This window comes from Ambystoma mexicanum, chromosome 9 (assembly GCF_040938575.1).
Source record: "Ambystoma mexicanum isolate Mex_15411 chromosome 9, UKY_AmexF1_1, whole genome shotgun sequence".
NCBI classification, from domain to species: domain Eukaryota; kingdom Metazoa; phylum Chordata; class Amphibia; order Caudata; family Ambystomatidae; genus Ambystoma; species Ambystoma mexicanum.
In genome coordinates this window covers 1,101,135,277-1,101,155,801 of record NC_090931.1, presented here as the reverse complement: position 1 = coordinate 1,101,155,801, position 20,525 = coordinate 1,101,135,277, and the positions used below count along the sequence as shown (strand labels likewise).

The following is a 20,525-nucleotide window of genomic DNA, read 5'->3' as shown; positions in this document are numbered from 1 at the left end:
CCAGGACCTATAGATTTCGATACATATCCATACATAATTGAATGTAAGGGTGTACATTGGCGTATAACTGTACTGCTTATAAGGTCGTTTCTGCATGCATGGCCTGTGGCCATGGACCCAAGACTGTACACCCTCCCCAGAACCATCAGGCTACTAAGCTATAGTATGGGTGAATGCATTCCTGTAATATGATGTGGTGATTCAGGGCAGGGCCTAGAGTTTTAGGAGTAAGGCGTGTGGCCTGCGGCCTGCAGCCATGCATCCAAAACTCTGCATCCTGCCCACAGCCACCTGAGAGATGTGTGGAAGTATGTTTGTATCCATAGGTGTGGTATTCCTCACTTGATCTGGCCAGAGGCTAGACTCCTACCTGTATGTTCATAGATATTACAATGTGTGGGTGTGCAGTGGCTCATACATCCAGTGCTTATAAATTAGTTCTTGGGTGCAACGACTGTACACACTCCCCACAACCATCCAATCGACAATCAATACTACAGGTGTATCCATAAGTGTACCATGCTGTGGTGGTTGTGGCCAGGGCCTACATCTTGAAAGTATGGCCTTCGGCCTACGGCCATGCATCCATGACTCTAGGCCCTGGCCACAACCACCGCAGCATGTCACACCCATGGCGCCGTTCTAATGAATGGCACACCCATAGGCACAAATAATGTAATAACTACATTAACTCAATTCCAATGGTCTCTAACACCACGTGTGTCCTTAGAACAGTTTCAAGGTGCCTGTACACAGCACGGACTGAAATACTACCCTTATGAGACGCCTCATTTTCTGCACGTACAAAATGCCGAACAAGGCGGGCATAGAGAATACATCATTGACATCTGCCGCCCAACAAGTACATTATTTCACACTTCTCATACTCTCTGAATCTTCCCAAGCACTGTAGGACATCAAAGTAGTTTCTGAACCAGCATTTTGCATGGCGAATACATCATTAACAACTGCCGCCCAAACAAGAACACTATTTAACCCATCTCTTACTCTGTGAACCTCCCCACGCACTGTAGGAGAGCAAAACAGTTTCCGAAACAGCATTTCGCCTGTGGTGTTGACCGCGCTGTCTCTGGATCCAAGATGTCGGGCGCAGCCACACATTCTGACGCACATCACGGCTCTCTGCAGCCAATCAGTGAAGACGTCGTGTTTATGCGGTCATGACGCCACCCCCCTGGCCAATCGGTATCTTGTCCGCGGAGGAAACAGGTAAGTGTGACAGGGGAACTGACATAGATATCACTAATTTTTTTAGACCTATTCTTTGCTCATTTTAAAGGAAACTACTGGATGGATTGTCACCAAATTTGGTGAAAATCCGTCCAACGGTTTGACCTGAAGGGGTGCACAAGGTTTTTCCCCCATTCAGTCTACGGGAAAAAAGACGTTTTGGGACCCCCCCTATTACATTTCTCCCCCTGGACCAAACATCACCAAACTTTGCAAAACAAAATTCAGAGTGGCCCATATACTTTTTCTGCAAAGTTTGGTGAGGATTCATCCAGGGGGAGCGGAGTTATAACCCGCCCAAAAAGTGCTCTTCCTATGGAAACAGCAACTTAACCATAACTACATGGCCACTACCGTGGCCGTGTAATATATAAATGTTCTTAAATCATGCAGTGCGTGCAAGTCCACCCTCTTCACATGAACCAATACAGATGAACACATTTGAGCATATTGGCTATCGTTCCTCACCAAAATATTATGTATAGCTAGTGGTTGTTCGGAAGATCACAGTACAGTTGAATGACAGCTCGTTATAGAAATATACCGAAATCCACTAAAGAACTGAGAATTCAGAATGTAGCTCATTTCTTTTATTTATTTATTTTTTTATTGCGACGGCTGCCCACTTTTTAAACGAAACACAACAAAATATGTAAAAGACAAATGCACAGTCAAATACCATGATATGCTGAGGGCGAAGCCACAGTAATCAATCACAAAGAGATTGAGTGTGCATTTTTTTCTAAGATGTCCTCGGAAATAACAAGAACACGCAGGGTACAGTTTGCAAGACTGCGCATCACCTTAAGAACCTCGCTATTGATCTGCGGACACAGGTCAGCGAAGGCGGTGTTTCACGGGCTGACACTGCGCCCTTAACGACTGCACAACCTTTCCAATACATCATTATACAGTCGACTGCTGGAGGCAGGTCTTCCGGATAATAACCCTCCACGATTTTATTTCATTGTTTCTTTGGCACTATTTCAAACATATATTCAGGTTGTTTGAGCTGCAGCAGAATCATGCAGTATGTCTTGGTTGCATTTGTATTTATTGAGGAGAAAAGGGTGTCGAACAGAATCGAGCAAAACGAAATATTGAGTCTTGCAATCCCATTAATGGGTGCTTTCCAAGGGGTGGGGAAGTATGATGGATGAAACAAACCGCAATTGGTGGATATCAAGGCGGGAGTACATTGAGAGGAGGCAAGGAATGATTTACAGAAACGCGCGAGGGTTAAGCTAGCAGAATTCACAAAGCACAAGATGTGCATGCTTACAGCTTAGCTAGAGGAGCAAAACGATGGCGCAGGCTGTGTATATCCGTGTGGCAGATTTTTATGGCCGCCATTTTTGAAGTTTTAATAGCGGAAGGAAGGTACAATTTTAAGTAGATGTTTAATGATGTTTTCGTCATACTTCAGAAATAACTCGCCATTTCACAGTAATCGTAACAGAAGTTGTACTCTGGAATTGTGTAGGCATTTATTGGGGTAGCACTGTTTTGTCTTTAAAATGTGCTTTCTCAGTAAATGAATCGGTAGGTACTTTTTTTTCACCAGTCACACATATGTTCGTTTACATATGTTTTCTTTATTGTGCACATTGTAGGTTTTATAGTTTGTGTTGCTTTGCATATGTTTGGTTATTTTGGGCTCAACAAAGGGGTTTGCCAAAGCTGAGTTTTGGCCCCCACATTGTTTTGTCTTCATATCAAGAGCTTTGCTAAACAGATAACTGCCATGAACGCTCGTGGTGCTAAGTTAAATGGGGTAAAGAATACCGTTGTATTATTACAAGCTATTTCTCAAACTGCCTTTAAATTGCACGAATAGATCGCTTAATGTTACACCGTTGTGAAAGAGAAATGCTTCGACATTAATCCCAGTAAAACAAAACCAATGGTATTTATGCAAAGCAAGAGAAAGTTGTGTCATCCCACATATGAATTACATAGCATCACCAAAGACAAAGTATGTTTTCTGAATACACTGGTCTCTTTTTTTGTGTGACACAGAATGAAAATTCCAAATATTTAAGAGTAGCCTGTACTAGTGCGATCTAGTGGAAACCTCTTTAATTCTCCACACTCCATAAGTCAAAGGAACATGGGTCTGAACTTGGAGGTGTGATATAAGAAGGTTCGTCCAACGGCAACATGTGAATTACAGCTATAAGGCATAGGTGTTTGTAAATATCTGACACACACGGACAATTATTATTTAAGGAGGTTATTGGACCTCAAACAATCTTGTCCATTTTAAGATGAACTTTTGAACATGCTGAATCATCCAGACAGTAAACAATTTAACTGGACAAGCAATGTCAAAACATTGCTTTACTTGATTGGCTTCCCAGGTTTTGGGATGATCCTACTTCAATGAACAAAGCCTCTATTAAGGGGAATTACAATTGCCTATCTGAATAAGCTACATGATGAATTTTTAATGAAGCCTTTTTATATGAATTCAACATGACTGTATGTATATTCAGTGCAAAGAGAGCAAGGCCTTTGAACGTTATTCAGTCACTGTGGGCCTGTTTTACAAAGCCTTTTTCTATGGGATTGCACCATTATAAAATGCGCCTGTAAATAAGGTCCTGTATATCCAGCCTTCGCTCGAACATTGTTTAGAGCGTTTAGCTTTCGTACTTTACGCTAAGCGTCCATTTTGTCTCATGTAAAATGGCTTGATCTGATAGATCTATGTATTGAAGCAATCCGATAGATATTGCACATTTCTTGTTTTGCTGCCCCTTATATCGAGGTCAACTATGTAACTCGGTTACATCTGTAAACACATTCCTATGCTTGTGTTCATGACTAAGTCTGCTGTAACAGCGCCACGATGCCCCAGGGCAGTTCTGTGCGCTTTATAAATGCAAATAAATAAAATAAATAAATAAAAGACTGGCAAGAGGTGTCTGACATGTTGTGGCAAAGTCAAAAGGCTAACTAGAGAAAGCCAGAAGAGTGTTGACAAAGCCTTTTGAAAAGACCAAGACGGATACAAGTGGCTGAATTAAAGTCTTGGGGAAGGGAACCCCCAAGACTTGAGGAACTGCACATGTTTTCTTGAGAATGAAGTCTCAAGACCCTTTTCGTTTTACAACTGTGTTGCATTAACCTTGGGGAAGGGAACCCCAAGAATTGCGTGGAAATATATTGCCTTGATCTTGGGAAAGGTAATCTTGAGACTTTTATTGAACTTTCTTGAAATTGGTAAAGAGGAGCTGAAGAGGAAGCTAAGAGCTGAAAGAAGCTCAAAACGTTGTGTTAATCACCATTTCTTTTAGGTATCCCTACAAAATATCCCCACCAAAAATATCGCCGTAGATATGGCTGTTTATCTCGCCATAGGCAATATTTTTGGGGGGATAATTTGTGGAAGCCGGGGTTGCAGGAGTGTCCCCTGCACATTTTAAAATAATGCAGGGGTTGTGGGGTGTCCCCCACAGGGTCTATGGGTCTCTGCAAAAATATGGCGATATTTTTGTATCATGATATTTTTGCAGGGACATTAACACATGGAACCTTCTTATATTGCGGACATCCCGACACATTGGTTAGCTTTAGTTGTAAGGGCAAGGATAGGCTGTGGACACAGACAGACTTTTAAATGGAACTCTTTGACTCAGACTTTCCTTAATTTCGTTCAGGTAGGGAAATCCCACCTTAGCATAGAAAAGTTAGGCCTTCTACCATCTTGAGATTTGAGTTAATAAAGTATTTCTTTTTGAACGTTGAATCTGTTGTCTCTGTCTTGCTTTGTGATGCCTTCACACTCAACACCATGTTGACCCAGTCTAGCCCTTTCTTTGTCCCTGAGGTCACTGAGTTTTCCATGGCTGCTGACCCCGACACAGCACCACTTGCCATTCCCATTGTCTTTGACGCACACACTGACAATGGTGCTGAACAGCACCATCGCTCTTCAATGAAACTCCCGGCCTGGCTGTGAAAGCCCCCAGATTGATAACACTGAAACGCTTGGCTCAACACAGGAACGTGAGGTACTGTGGGGGACCATAGTGACTTCTAAGCCCCCTAATCTACCTTGTCGCTCACCTACCCAGAATGCCCTTTCATAAAAGTCTGTATTCTCTGTATTTTCTTTTTCATGGTTGGGTCTTCCTAGGGTTTTCTGATTAGCTGTTTGCATTTTGTTTGATTAAAAGTCAATATGTTTATATAACTTTGATTGGATAATGTTTTTCTTATTTTGTACTATTGTACTTAAGTTGTTTGGGTTGATACTGCTGTCAGCTCAGACTCTATCTGAAGATATGGTCTGCCTTCGACCTGCGCTACTCCACAATGGTGAAAGCGGTATACCTTTCGGGCTGTGCCTATTTCACCTTTGGGATCACTGCTGCTTGTCCCTGTATTCCCATGGAGCATTAGTCATTTTGTCACCGTGTGAATTTCTGCATAGGGATGTTTAAGGAAATAAGTCTTCATAGCTGAAAATGTAATTACGTGTTTGAAAAAATGCCAGTATGTTATATGTATATGTATGTGTGTGTTTGTGATAGATTGTTTGAAGCACAACACTCTGCACTTGCTGAGGTTTTTACTCAACCACTAAAGCTTACTGACATAATTATAAACATCATTACAAAAGTGTGAAATATACTTTTCAATCATCGTTTGATTACTATTAAATATGTCTTTGCTTTTACCAGTATGCAGGTAAATGGGAGTATAATTTTGAGGTGAGTCGCGTGCTGTTTCATGTGTTATCTGTGTAGTGCATCTAATTTAGAAAACGTCTTGTTGTGTGGTGAATTAGACTGACACCTCGGCTCATTAGGTGTCTCCAGTGCACTGTATCCTCTAGCAATAGTTATTGGCTTCAATTGATGGTTTAAGTTATAAAGGATCGTTACCATGGGCACAGCGACAAAGAAAATCCCTAATCATCCGGAATGGCTCCGTTGCAGTACAGCAGCTTTTAATGTTGTCTGTGAAAGTCATTTCCATTAGAACATTGGATAGTTGTTCGTCTGCCTAAACCATTTTGCTGTTTTAGGCTTCACTTTTGATGTAATGATCGCCCTAACTGATCTGAAGTTTCATTTTCTTTTAAGCAGCAGCATTTTCTCACACCGAATAACCTGAAAAAAGCGAGATAAATCACATGGTATTAGTTGTACTGGAAAGGTAGGCTAATTATAAACTACTTACAGTCACAAAGGCAAATCACTAGCTCTGCTCAATACATCTAATTATAAATATGACACACAGAATGATAATTTCATCAGCATATCCAGTGGCACGAACAGCACACTTGTTTGAATATCATCCGACTGGAAAAGGCTTTTCTTTGTGATAGATACATTAACATTACGCTTTGTGCATGGAACTCGATTCAGTGCTTATGAATCTAACCTCAAGGCAGGGTCACCGCTAGCCTCCACAAACATCTAGGCAGCAACAATGTTGATCATTCCTAAAAAATGATGGGTGGTCAGGATTCTGGTAATGGCATGGGATCGAACATTGTGCATCAACCTACTTTCATCTATTTAATATTAGTATGGAAAACATAAAACCATTCTTTTTATATTTAAACTACAGCTCCCAAAATGCTCTCTTTCAAATGAATCCGTATTAATCCGATTGTGCTGTTCACAAATGTCCAGCTCCATTGCCATCTGGATCCAATAACTCCTACTCTTTTTTGTAGTGTTCCTTAAAATGTCTGCAAATTGGATCTTTTGGAGCAAGAGAAGCAACAATTAAAAATAAAACGATCATAAACACAATCTCGCAGCTAAGTAGGGACAAGTTGCCACCACTGCATCCATCGTCAGAAAAATGATTGGTTGTTGAAGCATCCATTGCTGTAATTAGGACGAAAACATAATCAGGTTCAGGTGGTAAAGGAAGGGTGGATAATATATCTGTGCCATTAACAGAATCCCATCTGTCTATAATTTACTAGGCTTAGCCACATTGCACATTTTCCCATAATGCTATTTCAAAGCTGTGAGATACCCACCACAGATAATTATACAGTAAACTTGCTGTAATACTTGTGAAGGACTTGTTCATTAGAACAGTCCGTGGTTCTGAGAATGTCCTATATTTGGTGCTAGAAAAAAAAAGCCTTAAAACCCATGCACCCATTATTGGAATTTCACTGCCAGCCTGTGACATGATCCATTTGCATTCCATTTAGCCAAAATATAGGAGAGAATAGTATGCTAGGATTTTGAAAAGGAGACGTAAAATCGATTTTTTCCAACATTCATAAATCCATGGCACAGGTTTCAAATCTTCTAAGACAATGGACAACACACAGATTAGCAAACTCCTAAAAATAAAGAAAAACACTAACCCTAGAATCAGTTTTAAAAATGTGAAAAGGAAAACAGAATAAAAAGTAAGACCTGTCAAATTTAGGATCCAAATATCAGCCAGTCATCTGAAAGAAACTAGGCATATCAACATAGCCAGTTTGACTGAAAGTGCCTGAAGGGATAAATCGTGACCAGCCTGTCCGTGGTTCAATTCCAGAAAAGATACAAAACTCAACGTCCAAAAGGCAAGAACACCTGTACCTAGGCGGTAACATGCAGAAGGAGCCCTTTAGGAATGCCCACACCAAAGGATGCATTGCCTGACAAACGACCCTCCATAGACTGATTCAAGGAAAAAGCAGATGTATGCATGTTTACAGAGGAATTCAAGGAGACTGGCAAAAGTGTCTGAATGTTTACCTCCCGGATGAAATATGACTGGAAGGGATCCAAATGTCTCTACTCACAGCAGCTTAGCAGGCCTTCCAAGAAGAATGGTAGACCCTGAAGGTTCTGGGAGAACAAGACTTTGCAACTTCTTACAACATTTCTTTGCAGTGCACTCTCTACTGGAATTTCCAACAGGCCATCTGTTGAAGGGAACCTGCAAGAACCACTGGTTGGAGGAGGCAATACGTGATAGCTTACCATTGTGTGGGTAAGTGGGCTACCATTGGACAATTCCAAGGCCAAAGGAAACTATACTTGATAAGGCCAAAATGGAGTGACCTGTACCAACAGCGTCCCTCGGAACTGGCATAAAGTAGAGTCTTTGAAGTTTTGGGTACAGGAACAAATGCATACTGCAGCCCCAGCTCCAAGGATGAAAAAACAAGAATTTGGCACTTGTGTCCGGATTTAGTCTGCAGCTAAACAGTATTGAGAAATGGGTGGTCATAGGTGTCATAAAGAGACCTGCATGGAAGGGGGGCCACCAACCCAAAGGAGCAGGAAAAGTGAACAGTGTAGACAATTCTACCACAAAGCTCGCCATACCTATTTTATAGTCCACCTGAACATTTATTCAATACTAAGGCAAAATATGTATACATCTGCCGGATCTGATAGGGATTTGACTCTTGTCACTCCAGCTTGCTTATGTAGCAAATTACTGACTAGTTGTACATGACAAGACGCATGGCACTGTTTAAAAACTGTTTTGCAAAACTGCATAACACAAATAAACCAGCAAGATGCTGTAAACAGTTTATATGTAATTGAGACATCTCATAAGTCCAAGTCCACTTCGTCAAGATATGGTCATATGTGGTGACTCAACCATGAAGACTTATTTCTGATTTCAGTTGAAGAACTGGAGATTAAGCGAAAATGGCTCTGCCATTGACAACTTTCATATGTTGAAACCACCCGAAAAAATCTTCTTTTATTTCTGCAGAAAAGTAAACCCACTATACCTTACCTAGCCTTTTACAAAGTGAACTAATCGCTAGACATTGGCTGGTCCTTCAATGCAGTGAATCCTGCAATATTGTCTGGTTATACAAAGAAAGAAGAACTTTCATCCTCGCCATGACACAGATATCACCAGGTGATGCAATGATCTGTTTCACTCCTTTCTAATAGTTAGTGGCTTGTATGAACCATTTTCAGTGAGCATCTCTGACTATTAATCACAAATACCAAAGCTGCCTGCCCTGAGAGGGTACCAAATATGATTTATCTTTATGACAAACCTCAGCGACAGGAGAAAGTGCACTGCCCAACAGAGATGTGTGCACAGCTCCCTTTGAGAATGAGGCATAATCAAAATGTTATATCAAATGATAATCACCCATTGGCTTCAGAAAGCCTTGTGCCGGTTCAAAAGGGTTTGTAAAGCACTAGGAGCTGCTCATAGACTAAAATGAAGAAACCTGGTAAACCAGTCTATCCAGAAGGAAGTGGCTGTAACATCTGAAGATTTGTTCAGTAAGATAAGCTTCCTTATACCAGTCTATTTCACGGCCTCTACCCATCTCAATAGTGCAATTGTGACTATACCGATTTCTTTGATGAAAAATATGTTGGCACCTCATTTCAGTTGTTCGTTCTAAATAAGTAGTCTTCCACCTCTTGAGTCATCATGATTACTGTGGAAATCCAAAGCACACTGTATGCCAAATGTAGGCATGGGGGAAATTGGAAGAGAGTCTGGGAAATGTTGGGAACAAAAATTCCCAGGTAGGTTCCAGGGCTGCTAGCAGTTTGCGAACTCATCGAAGGCCCAACACCTTCTCCCAAAAAGGAATGCAAATCCAGGCAGACAGCAAGTTCAAACTGTGGTTTATTTCAGCCAAAACCAACAGGAATTAGTTCAAGGATAGACAAGAATCCTGAAACATCTTGGTGCCCCCTGGCTCGCAGGCCAGTTTAGTCCTTTCCTGACATCAGACTGATGCTACAACTTGGGCCCTTCTCCAGAAAACGTATCGTCGCCTGGGATTGGGCATTGAGTGGCAGTCCACCTACAGTGGACCCTGTACATGTAAGTTCACTGGCTCTCGCATGTCAGGTGGCTTTGTGCGTAAAGCAACCTGTGAATTAGCCTCAATGGCAATATTCAAAAGCATCCTGAAGACGGGCTTGAAGACACATCGAAAATAGATCAGTTCATAACAGGGTTTTCTTTAGACCTAGAAACACTAATATGTTTAGACACCCTAGATAGAAAACCAATATATTGAAATAGATATAAAATGGTATCTCACATTTGTTATTAACTTCACAAATTACACAACTTATTATTCTTTGTTATTTCTCCGCCTGTGTTGCTAATGTCCTATATAACACGTCTTGTCTAGATACAACTATCGGTGTATGTAAGGCTTGTTTTTTATACGTTTTAGCTCTGTTATATCTGTATATTATTATATGTTAAAATATGTATTTACTTAACCTGACCTGGTTTTTGACTGTATAAATAATTCATTATAGTATTATAGTTGCACTGTCTGTTGGAAATTTACGACCTGCATGTGTGAAAGCAGGGTAGCTAGTTGTGGAACCCTCTTTTGACGGAGGTGGCTGGCCTGGCCCGGCCCATCCCCAATTATCTAATACTACGCAATGTTGCAGTGTGACGGTTTTACCATTGGTTCTTGGCCATTGCTACTCACACCTAGGGTTCTGAACTGTGATAGGCTAGAGTTGATGTCCCCAGGCCTTGGATCTGAAATGGTTGTCAGCGCAATGTGTACCTTTTCAAGGTAATAAGTATAACTTTGTGTCTGCATTGTAACTCGTGCGCACCACCAAAGTCTATGAGCATGCCCGTTCACATCATGCTACCCTTGTCTCTTGCTGTAACGACTTTGTTGCAAGGTTCTGTCTGTCAGAGTGAGATAATTCCTCTTTCCCAGCGCCAGTTTCAATTCATCATCCAAGCTGCTGAGTGACATGTTCAGAGACTGTATATTGGGATTCTGGAGCTCTGAATTATGTGGATTTATTTGTATTTATTGCAGCTGGTGTTACTGACGTTCAGGGAATGGAATGTCACTCAGACCTTGGTGGCCTTGGCATCCAGCCCTGTCCCACGCGGTTGCTTTCCTGTTCAGTCTGAATTCAGCTCCCCTCAGCTCTTACTGAGACGTGGCCTACTGTGATGTTCCAAAGCCATGGCATGGCTTATACATGTTTGTGCTATTCTATAGTTCTCCATATGTTAGTAATACATTGGTTCTGTCAGGTCCCATAGGTGCTCCTGCAGTTCCATTAGGTTATTTGCATGTAAGCACCTGCAAGCTTGTGCATGATCTCTTGCTTCTTGTATTTTCTGTGTTGCTGAGGTTAAGCGGATGACAAAATAATAAAGAGAAGGTGGTATGTATATGTTTCTGTCTTCTAACTTATACAGTTCTTCCGCATATGTTCTTCATGCATTTGGGTGCATGTTTTGTGCCTTATGTGCGGATGACACGTGTGTTTCATGTCTAATGCTGCTATGTCATGGTGTCTCTATGATGTCACTAGCGTAGCTTCTTGGCGCTTTAGTCAATACTGTCAATTGAAGACTCCTTAGTTGCATCTTGAGGCTCCTCGTCTACCCTGGGTAGCGTTTGCACTGCTCCTGGGCTGTATGGTTGGCTGAGAGGGTACCTTTCAACATACTTGTCTATCATAGAAGCACTAGGAATTGGTCCAAAATGGTATGCGCGACCGCAGCATCTGTGGTTCTTCTTCCAGACCATGCATCTTGTGTGAGGGGGAGCAGGGGTAGGATTCGATCATCCCTCTTCAGTCCACCCTCTGGTCAACTTTGGACCAAATCTAGATAAGGCCACCCCTTCTCTCTGGGCCGCCATATCTTTGTTATTCCTCCAAGGTGTCCATGCTCCTTCGGGGTTGCACCAAACCCAATTCCCTTAATGGGTTCTTGCATCACAGAGGTTGTCCAGCTTTATTGTTCCTGCCGGAAATAAGTCACATTGTGCAATTTTCTTCCTTAGTCTGTCTCATTCTTCCCCCTATGTTCACATCCATCAGTATCTGCATCCCAATCGCCTTTTCTGCTGTCTTCTTGGACCTTCAAATGCATATCTTTATACCGCATACTGATGCCGTTCCAAGTATGAGTGCTCCAGCTATCTTCTTCAGTCCATCAGACAGCCATGATGGCACCCATGACCATAGATATGTGAACCAGATTTTGTCCTTCCCTGCTCCACGTGCTTCATCTTCCATATTCGCATGCATTTGTGCTAACTGTGCAACTGCGTCTGAGAGAGTTCCATTATCTTCATCGTTAGCTGGTATAAATGCGCAACATAAACTCCCTAGTTTTGTGCAAACTCTGCCTTCCATTGCTGTGAGGAGATCTCAAATGTACCTATTCTGGAGTGCCACCAACCTTATTGCTCTTAATTTATGGTGCTGAACCCATTCACTGTTGAGTTAATTGTTACCATCAGCTCCCAACAAGTGATCTGTAACCATTTGGCATTTGTGTACACCTGTATTCCTGGTATCAGTGATGCAAAGAACATTTGTGTTCTGCTGAACAGCCTGTGTTCTGCTGGGACCACATCCAGTGCTGCTTCTGATTTTCTGAGAAGTAATTCCCCCCTCTTTTCACTCTTCTCACTCCGGCCGGCTTATCTGCTTCCCTGGTCCCAGTTGTTGGTGCTTTCTCAACTGACCTCTTCCTTTGCATCTTTTTCTCCATCTTTGGGAACCCGTCGAGCTTCACATCCTTCTTGGGTACCACCAACAAAGGCATGTTTATGTGTTATAGGGAGCATACCCCTCCTCAATTGGGTAGCAGTTTGTGTACACCTTTGATCCGCCCGCCCAGTAGTGGTCCATGGTCCATTAGCACTGCCATTTCTGCGTTCATTGCTGGGAGTTGTTCAATCACCTTGAATACTACGTTTTCACCAATTTCAACATCAGCAATGTTCTGATAGCACAGGGCTGGTGTCTTCAGGGGAATTATTGGCATCGGTCCAGCTTCATCCTCCACACATGTCAGCACATTTGCGCTTGTACACCATTCCTTTAGGCACTTATAATTTTCTTCTTGTAGCTTGTTCACTGCTGACTGTGCTAAGGTCAGTGCTTTGCTTCCCACCACACCATCTTCTCATCAATAGTCAGTGTACACTCGTCCATTGATCAATATCTGAGGCCCAGCATCCAGGCTCTCCTCCTATCTCCTTTATCCTTGTCCAAGGACATGGTAACCCCTTCCGTGTCATAGTCGTCCTTGTCTCTCCCTTCTCAGGGCTGTCAGTGATGTACTGGAAACCTTAATGTAGCTGCCAGTAATTGTTCATCATATCTAGTGTCTTTATGCAATTATCTTCATATGGGAAAGTCCCTTAGGACAGTCATCTCAATGTTGCTGTCTTCCCTTGGAATCTTCCTCATGTCTGCACCATCGCGAGATACATCAGGCACTGTGCTCTTGATGCAGTTATTTCAGTTTTAATGAACGCTCAAGAAGCACTCATGCCGTAGGGGATTAAAGAGCAGACATAACGGCTCTCCTTGGTGGTGTCCCTTCCTACTTTGGACATATGTGACCCTTCTTGTCCAGCTAACTATCACCCAATTTCCATTACTCCCTTTCTTGGCAAACTCCTGGAAAGGTTGGCCATCTATCAGCTTAACCTTCATTCCAATTCTGTTGGCTGTCTCCATGACCACAAGTCTGGCTTCAGAGCTGCCAGAAGCACGGAATCTGCTCTCCTAAACATCTGTGAAGATCTGCTCACCAACCTTGACTCTAACATTCCCTCTGTCCTCATCCTCCTCGATCTCTCTTCTGCCTTCGACACGGTCAACAATACCATCCTGCTTTAACCGTCTCCGTGAAAACCTGGATATCAATGATCAGGCTCTAGCCTGGTTGACCTCTTTCCTCTCAGATTGACCCTCCCAGGTCCAACTTAGGTCCTTCCTTTCATCTATCTTCCTCTCTACCTGTGGTGTTCCCCAGGGGTCTAACCTCTCGCCCTGGCTTTTCAACCAATAACTGGCAACTCTCGCCCACTGCATTGCCAGTTTCTGCTCAAATTTCCAGTGCTACCCTGACGACACTCAACTAATTTTCAGGCTGCCCTCTGCCACCTCCTCTCTCATCTCTGATTGCCTAACTGCCATTTAAGATTGGTGTGACGCCAATGATCTTTGTCTGAATGTCAGCAAGACGAAGATCCTCCTCATTGGCACACCTTCACCATCCTTTCCTTTCACTCTCTGGCCGGCCTCCCTTGGCCCTCTTCCTACCCCCATCTGCGAGGCTAAGAACATCAGGGTCATCTTCGACTCCACCCTTTCCTTCTCCGCCCACATCTCTGAGGTCTCTAAAAAGTCAAATTTCAGACTGCACCTCCTCAGAGCTATTCTGCCTTTCCTCTCCTTCCCCCACAAGCTCATGGTATCTCAAGCTCTGGTTCTCTTTAGCTTGGACTATTGTAACAGCCTCTTTCTAAATCTACCTGCCTCTACTCTCCACCCTCTGCAACTAATCCAGAACAGGACTGCGAGACTTGCCCTTGGCCTCAAGCCCTGTGATCGTATCTCTCCAGCTCTGAAATCTCTCCACTGGCTCGCAGTGGATGCAAGGATTACATTCAAAACCCTCTGCATTGTCCACAGGGCTTTCTGGGGCCTGGGTCCAAAATACCTTCAGCTATCCCTCCGCAAATACCTCCCCTCTCGAGCTCTTCGCTCCTCTACCTCCAACTCACTCAGGGTCAGTCGTTTTTCTAAGAAACGAGCTGGGGTAGATCTCTGTCTTCAGCTGGGGCCTCCCTCTGGAACAGCCTCCCTGCCACTCTAAAACTTGAGGAGAACCATCTCCGGTTCCGGAAGCACCTCAAGACCTTCCTCTTTTATTCTGCCTTCGCTCCCCCTCTCCCCTGCTGACCTGTTCTCTCTTGGCACCGTGCACCTGGCCACCCTCTGTCTTTTGGGCCCAGGTACCTTCTCATCTTGCCACCCTCCCGCACTGGGGTCTGTATCTGTACCCATCCAGCTCCCCCCCCCCTTTTTCTTCCTGCACTTATCAGACCTACCCTATCTGCTGCCTTAAACCTAGCACTTGCAAATTGCTGGCTGCATTACCACTGTTTGTTGCCTTTATTATTTATTTATTGTTATTTATCTGTTTCTCCTCTGCTTCGCACTTTCCACCTCTCCCCCCTTCCATGCACTTTTCCCCTCCCCCCTCTCCCATGCACTTGCGCGTTCTCAATGTCACTAGGCCTAGTAAGATCGCTGTTTTGTTCTCCCCTGTTCCCCTCCCTTGCCTTGTCGTGCTCTGAAACACTTGTGTACGAGCGCAATAGAAATAAAATATCAATCAATCAATCAATATGTGTGTACCACATGTTGTTTGTTACTCGTGGTGTGTCTGTGAGATACATATCAACTCCCATCATGTCTGTGCCAACACTGCACTTACCTCTACTTGCCTTATCAGCAGTGTATTCTCGTCCACCTGACATGGTTGTCCTCCCTGCTAGAATCGTTCTAATGTTATTAGAGGGTACAGCAGTACTACTCATAGCCGTGTAAAGTATCAGAACATAATTGCCAGTACACCACTGGGAATCAGTAAACACACCATGATAATAATATTATTTTTTTCTCTGTCATACCCACTTATGCTGCTAGATCCTTGCAGCTGATGAGATGATGAAGTTGCCCGCATTAAAATCACAAAGAAAGGCATTAATTTGTTAGTACTTGTCAGTATCCTTAAGCTCCACAAACTTAATAGTCGCTGATGGCAAAATCAAAGACCTCCTCCCAGACCTGTCTTACTAAGGGATCTCTTAGTGTGAGCAGAACGGGGTATGCACTGTGTTCAAGTTGTGGGTATGGTTGGGACAATTATTCTACAAATACAAGGAAATATTCTGCAGGGGATCGGGCTCTGAATCGTTTGGGCCTTCTTATGTAGTGCACAAATTGGTTGGAGAATGCTTCAGGGTTATCAATGGGAGGTAACATCAGGACACTTCCCTTTTTAAGTCTAACAGCATTTGCATCAACCTGTGTGTGCAAAGGAAAAAGAATAACAGACAGTGTTTCAGGTGTTAATGTGCACAAGTATTTTGTAATTTAGCTGCTTGAGATTGTTGGATCATATGATGTCCTTGCCTCCTAGCTCATTGATTTCTGCATGTACTTGTAGTTCATCGAGGTCTTGAATGCTGGCCCTGTCGGTTACTGTTGCTTCGTTACCAAGTACAGCCACTGCTTTGTAGGGCGTGATATCCTGGATGTGGTTCCAGACAGTCTTTCCTTTGAGCCTTACTGCCCGATCTGTCACGGCCTCAACAAGTGCCTGAGGAAATGACAGAGGAGCACAAGTTCTCCCACCTTTAATGAGTTTTCAAGTTTGTTATCAGAGTCTGTATTAGAGGAGTGAATCTCTTTGTTCTGTTTAGACCCGCACTGGATCTGCTGTATCTGGCGAGAGATAAAAGAAGCAGTAGAAACCAAGGAAGTGATATATTCAAATATTTCCTGCCCTAACACATCCGTATTGTTCTCACAATCCTTCAATGCCCTAGTGGGAGGAACCAGGGGAAGATGCATGCACCTTCCTGTTACCACCTCGTGGGGCATTAAATGGTGGCTGGACCCTGGCTTGTTGCGTAATTCAAAGAGTGCCAAAGGCAAACGTTGAGCCCAGTTTTTCTTAGTGCTCTCTTGAGTTTTGGCAATGTACTCCTTTAGGAGTTCATTCAGGCGTTCACACGCCCCTTTTTCTTGCGGGTGGCATGCACAGGCAAATATGTGCTTGATGCCTATCAGGGTTGTAATTTGCTGAAACAGTTCATTGGCGATGTGAGAGCCATTATCAGACCGCAGTACCTCATGTATACACCCTTCTTGGGAAAACGTCCTGGACCAAAAATGTTGCTGCTCTGAGTGCATTGGCATGGGAGCATGGCCCAGCCTCTATCCATCTTGAGAATGGGCAAATTACCCCTATCTTGTAGCGGTATCCTGTCCATGTAGTCCATGTGGAGATGCAGAAATGGGCCTACGGGTCTTGGTATGGCTCCACACCCAACTCTCAAGGTATGCCCTGCTGTGAACTGTTGGCAAGTCTGGCAGTTACTTATGAAATCAGCTACATGTTCATTCAAGTTTGGGCAAAACCACGTTTTTCCAATGCGTGTAGCAATGACATCCGTCCCTGTGTGTGTTGGATGATGCAATTGCGCTAATGCTGTTTTGAGTAATGCCAGTGGCATGACCACCTTCCCTGTGTTGCTCTGTCACATCTAAGGCATCTGTTGGAGACATTGAGCATCCTCTCTTTACCCATAGCTCCTTTTCCTCCCGTGGTACAGCTCCCTGCAATTCCATAATCTAGGTCTGGGGTAGAGCATTGTACCCTTCCCTCATTAAGATTTTCCTCATTGGGCCCTTGGTCTCTCTTCCAATTCCCAAAAATACGCTCCACACGTTGCCTCATAGTCTGTTGCTTTGTTCCCTCTTGAAATAAGATCTTCCCCCCCTTGTGTGGGCCTGCCATTTCACTAGTGCCACCTCCATTAGGTATGCAATTACTTCAACAATTTGCATAATAAGAATGCATGCTATTTTGGGGTCCCATCTGCCCTCCTGAACCCTCTTCTATGCCATTGCACCAGTCCTGAATGCACAGTTGATGTGACATAAGCACTGTGAGAATATATTGTCACACACGTCTCTACACTGTGTTCTAGTGCTAAAATGAGAGCCACTAGTTCTGCTGCCTGTGCTGAGTAATGGGATGGTAATCGTGTACTCACGACCATCTCACTTGTCCCGTCCTCCTTCAGTCTTACCACTACAGTTCCATTCCTTCTAATCCCATTAGTCTGGTCAATTGTTGATGAACCATCAACATACAGTATGTGTCCCCCTCAAGTGCCTCCTCCTCCACCTTGCCTGTGTCGCTGAACATCTCTATATAATTTGTACAGTTGTGTGCATAGTCCCCTTGTAGATATCTGCCAAGAATAGTGCTGGGTTAACAGTCCCGCATCTCACTATCTTCAGTCCTGCCTTATAGTATCACCTCATACCCTGATGCTCTTTGTGTAGTGAGTGTGCTCTTTGGCTTATGCAGGATTGAAAAAGGGTGTGCCCCACATACAGAGTGGTGGTGCACCCCATTCTCACTGTTGATTACTTTTCTATGGCAAAGGCTTCTGCAGCCAATGATTGTTCACACGGGTAGTGCCCTCTCATCATTGGGTCAAGCTGTCCACTGTAATAAGCTATTGGCTTATGGCCCATGCTTGTCTTCTGAGTCAGTACCACTTTCATCACTACATCATCTGTGTGTGAAAACAGGAAGAACTCTTTTTTGTAGTCTGGGGTCCCTAACACTGGAGCTGTACAGATTGCTTGTTTCAGTTCCTCAAAGGCATCAATCATTTCTGTGGTCCATGTCCGTGTCTTTGTTCCCTTCTGCGACTCCTTCGTTGCGGTCAAAAGTGGCCCTGTGTATGTGCTTCAGTCAAAAACCCATGTTCTGCAGTAATTGCACAACCCCAAGAATCGTTGCATTTCCTTCACTGTTTTGGGTTGGGGTGTGTTCTGTATTGTCTCTGCTCTCTTTGGGGCAATGTGCCTGACGTCCTTTGATATCATCTGACCAATGTAAAGCACCTCCTCTGACAGTACTGGAATTTGGCCTTGTCTACCTTGTACCCCTTGTCAGCTATCACTGCCAGCATGTGCACGGAGTCCCTTCTGCACTAGTCCTCTGTCTCACTGCAAGTCAAAATGTCGTCAACTTACTGTAAAACTTTTCTTTCTGCCTCTATGTTGCCTAGATCCATCTGGGTCACTCTGTTAACGATAGATGGTGACTCGCAGTACCCCTGTGGCAAACAAGTGTGTTTCCACTTCTGGTTGTGGTACATAAAGCTGGTCAAGTCGCATGGGATGACCTGCATGACTTTTTAGGCACTGCAAACCAAAATAAAGATGGAATAGACATAAAAACACCAGGAGAACTCTGTTCTCTTGACCCGCGAGTTGTATCAAGGTACTTTCCCCATTTCATCATTGCCATGCTGCATTTGATCTGCAATAAAATGACCCCTCCACTCGGAGAAGTGCAACACTTCATATGGAGAAAAGAATATCAATCCAGAGGAGCACCACAAATCCACATGGTTTAGTGGATAAAAGATTCTGGCCATGATAGTGACGCCACTGCAGCATCCCCTCAGAAACCACAGATCATGACCTACATACACAAGTATTAGTTTGCAAAAACATAAATGTTAGAAATACTGCCAACGTAGATATAAAAACAAAGGGAAATACTATACCAAATGTAGCTTTGGCTTTCCTAGATGAGTTTGCAAAAAAGGACAGGTAAATAGCTTGATGTCTTCTGTTAGACACAATGTAAAAGGTAAATCCCCTAAAAATACATACAACATTAAAAGGAACAAAGCATTCGAGTACATCAATGATTACAATCCAATCATTGCCCTCTTGTAGAATAATTACATAGACGTACACTACATTGCAGACAATTCCACTGCAGTTGCAAGATATGTCAAAGCCTATCTCACCAAAGCTGAGAAAACAGAGCTAAAGGACCTCTGGGATGATATACCGTCTGACAAACACTATCACAGAAATTGTACAGCTTTGGTTTAAAAAATGCTTTCCCATAGAGAATGTGCGTGCTACGAAGCTGCAGACCATTTTACAGGTACAGCCTTATATGGCAAATCTGAGCACATTGTCTTGCTGAATTTTGGACCAGCTTCATTCCGAAAAAGAGTACTAAAATCCTACCAACAGATAGAAAACATAGACACAAATGATCCCAACAGCCAGGACATTTCAAAAAAACAATGTCATTGACACATACTACTCAAACAGAAGTAATCCTTTGGAAAACATGTGCCTGTACGACAAATGAGACAACTGGGATATATTCAGTCTCAACTTGTGAAAGAAGCCTAGTGAAACTCGCCAAACCCAGTCTAATTAACATTAAAAGTTATTATTTAAATCTCCACAACATAGAAAACTGTATTACTGGGCCCTACTCCATCATTTTAATCCTTGGAGAAAAGAAAAATAATGATTAGGTGACTGGCTTATTTGAAGCTGCGTAGATGCTAGACAAAGACATCCTGAGGACATTCAACCTTCCCTTACAGGAAGCCAGGATCCACTTGCAGAACCACTCATTCTAAATAAAGCAGAGATAGCCATGACTGAGGTAGAAAATACCATCTATCGCTATAGACAATCTGAGGAAGACTTGTCAGTTCTGGAATCACAGTTAAATCATGAACAGCTCACCATTTACCTAGAAGTCACTCAAGAAATTGAACATGTTTCTAAACATGAAACTAAAACCTGTAGCTATAAACATTATAAACCTGTGCACATTTATGTAAGTTGTGAAGCTGGTTCTAGTAAAACATTCCTAATTAAAATAGTCAGCAAATGTCTACAAAACTTAACAAACAACCACCT

General features: G+C 43.1%; 1 protein-coding gene across 5 annotated transcripts in view; it reads left to right on the top strand.

Moving 5' to 3' along the window:
- GALNT13 (polypeptide N-acetylgalactosaminyltransferase 13) overlaps positions 1–20,525 on the top strand; it is a 1,280,472-nt gene that overhangs the window by 1,128,785 nt on the left and 131,162 nt on the right. For 2 of the 5 annotated variants that reach the window (XM_069616423.1, XM_069616424.1), the window contains exon 11: positions 5,940–5,969. The exons of the other annotated variants lie outside the window; for them this stretch is intronic. In XM_069616423.1, coding sequence (XP_069472524.1) covers positions 5,940–5,969 — 30 coding nt within the window. The remainder of the gene's footprint in view (positions 1–5,939; positions 5,970–20,525) is intronic. 5 annotated transcript variants of the gene reach the window in all.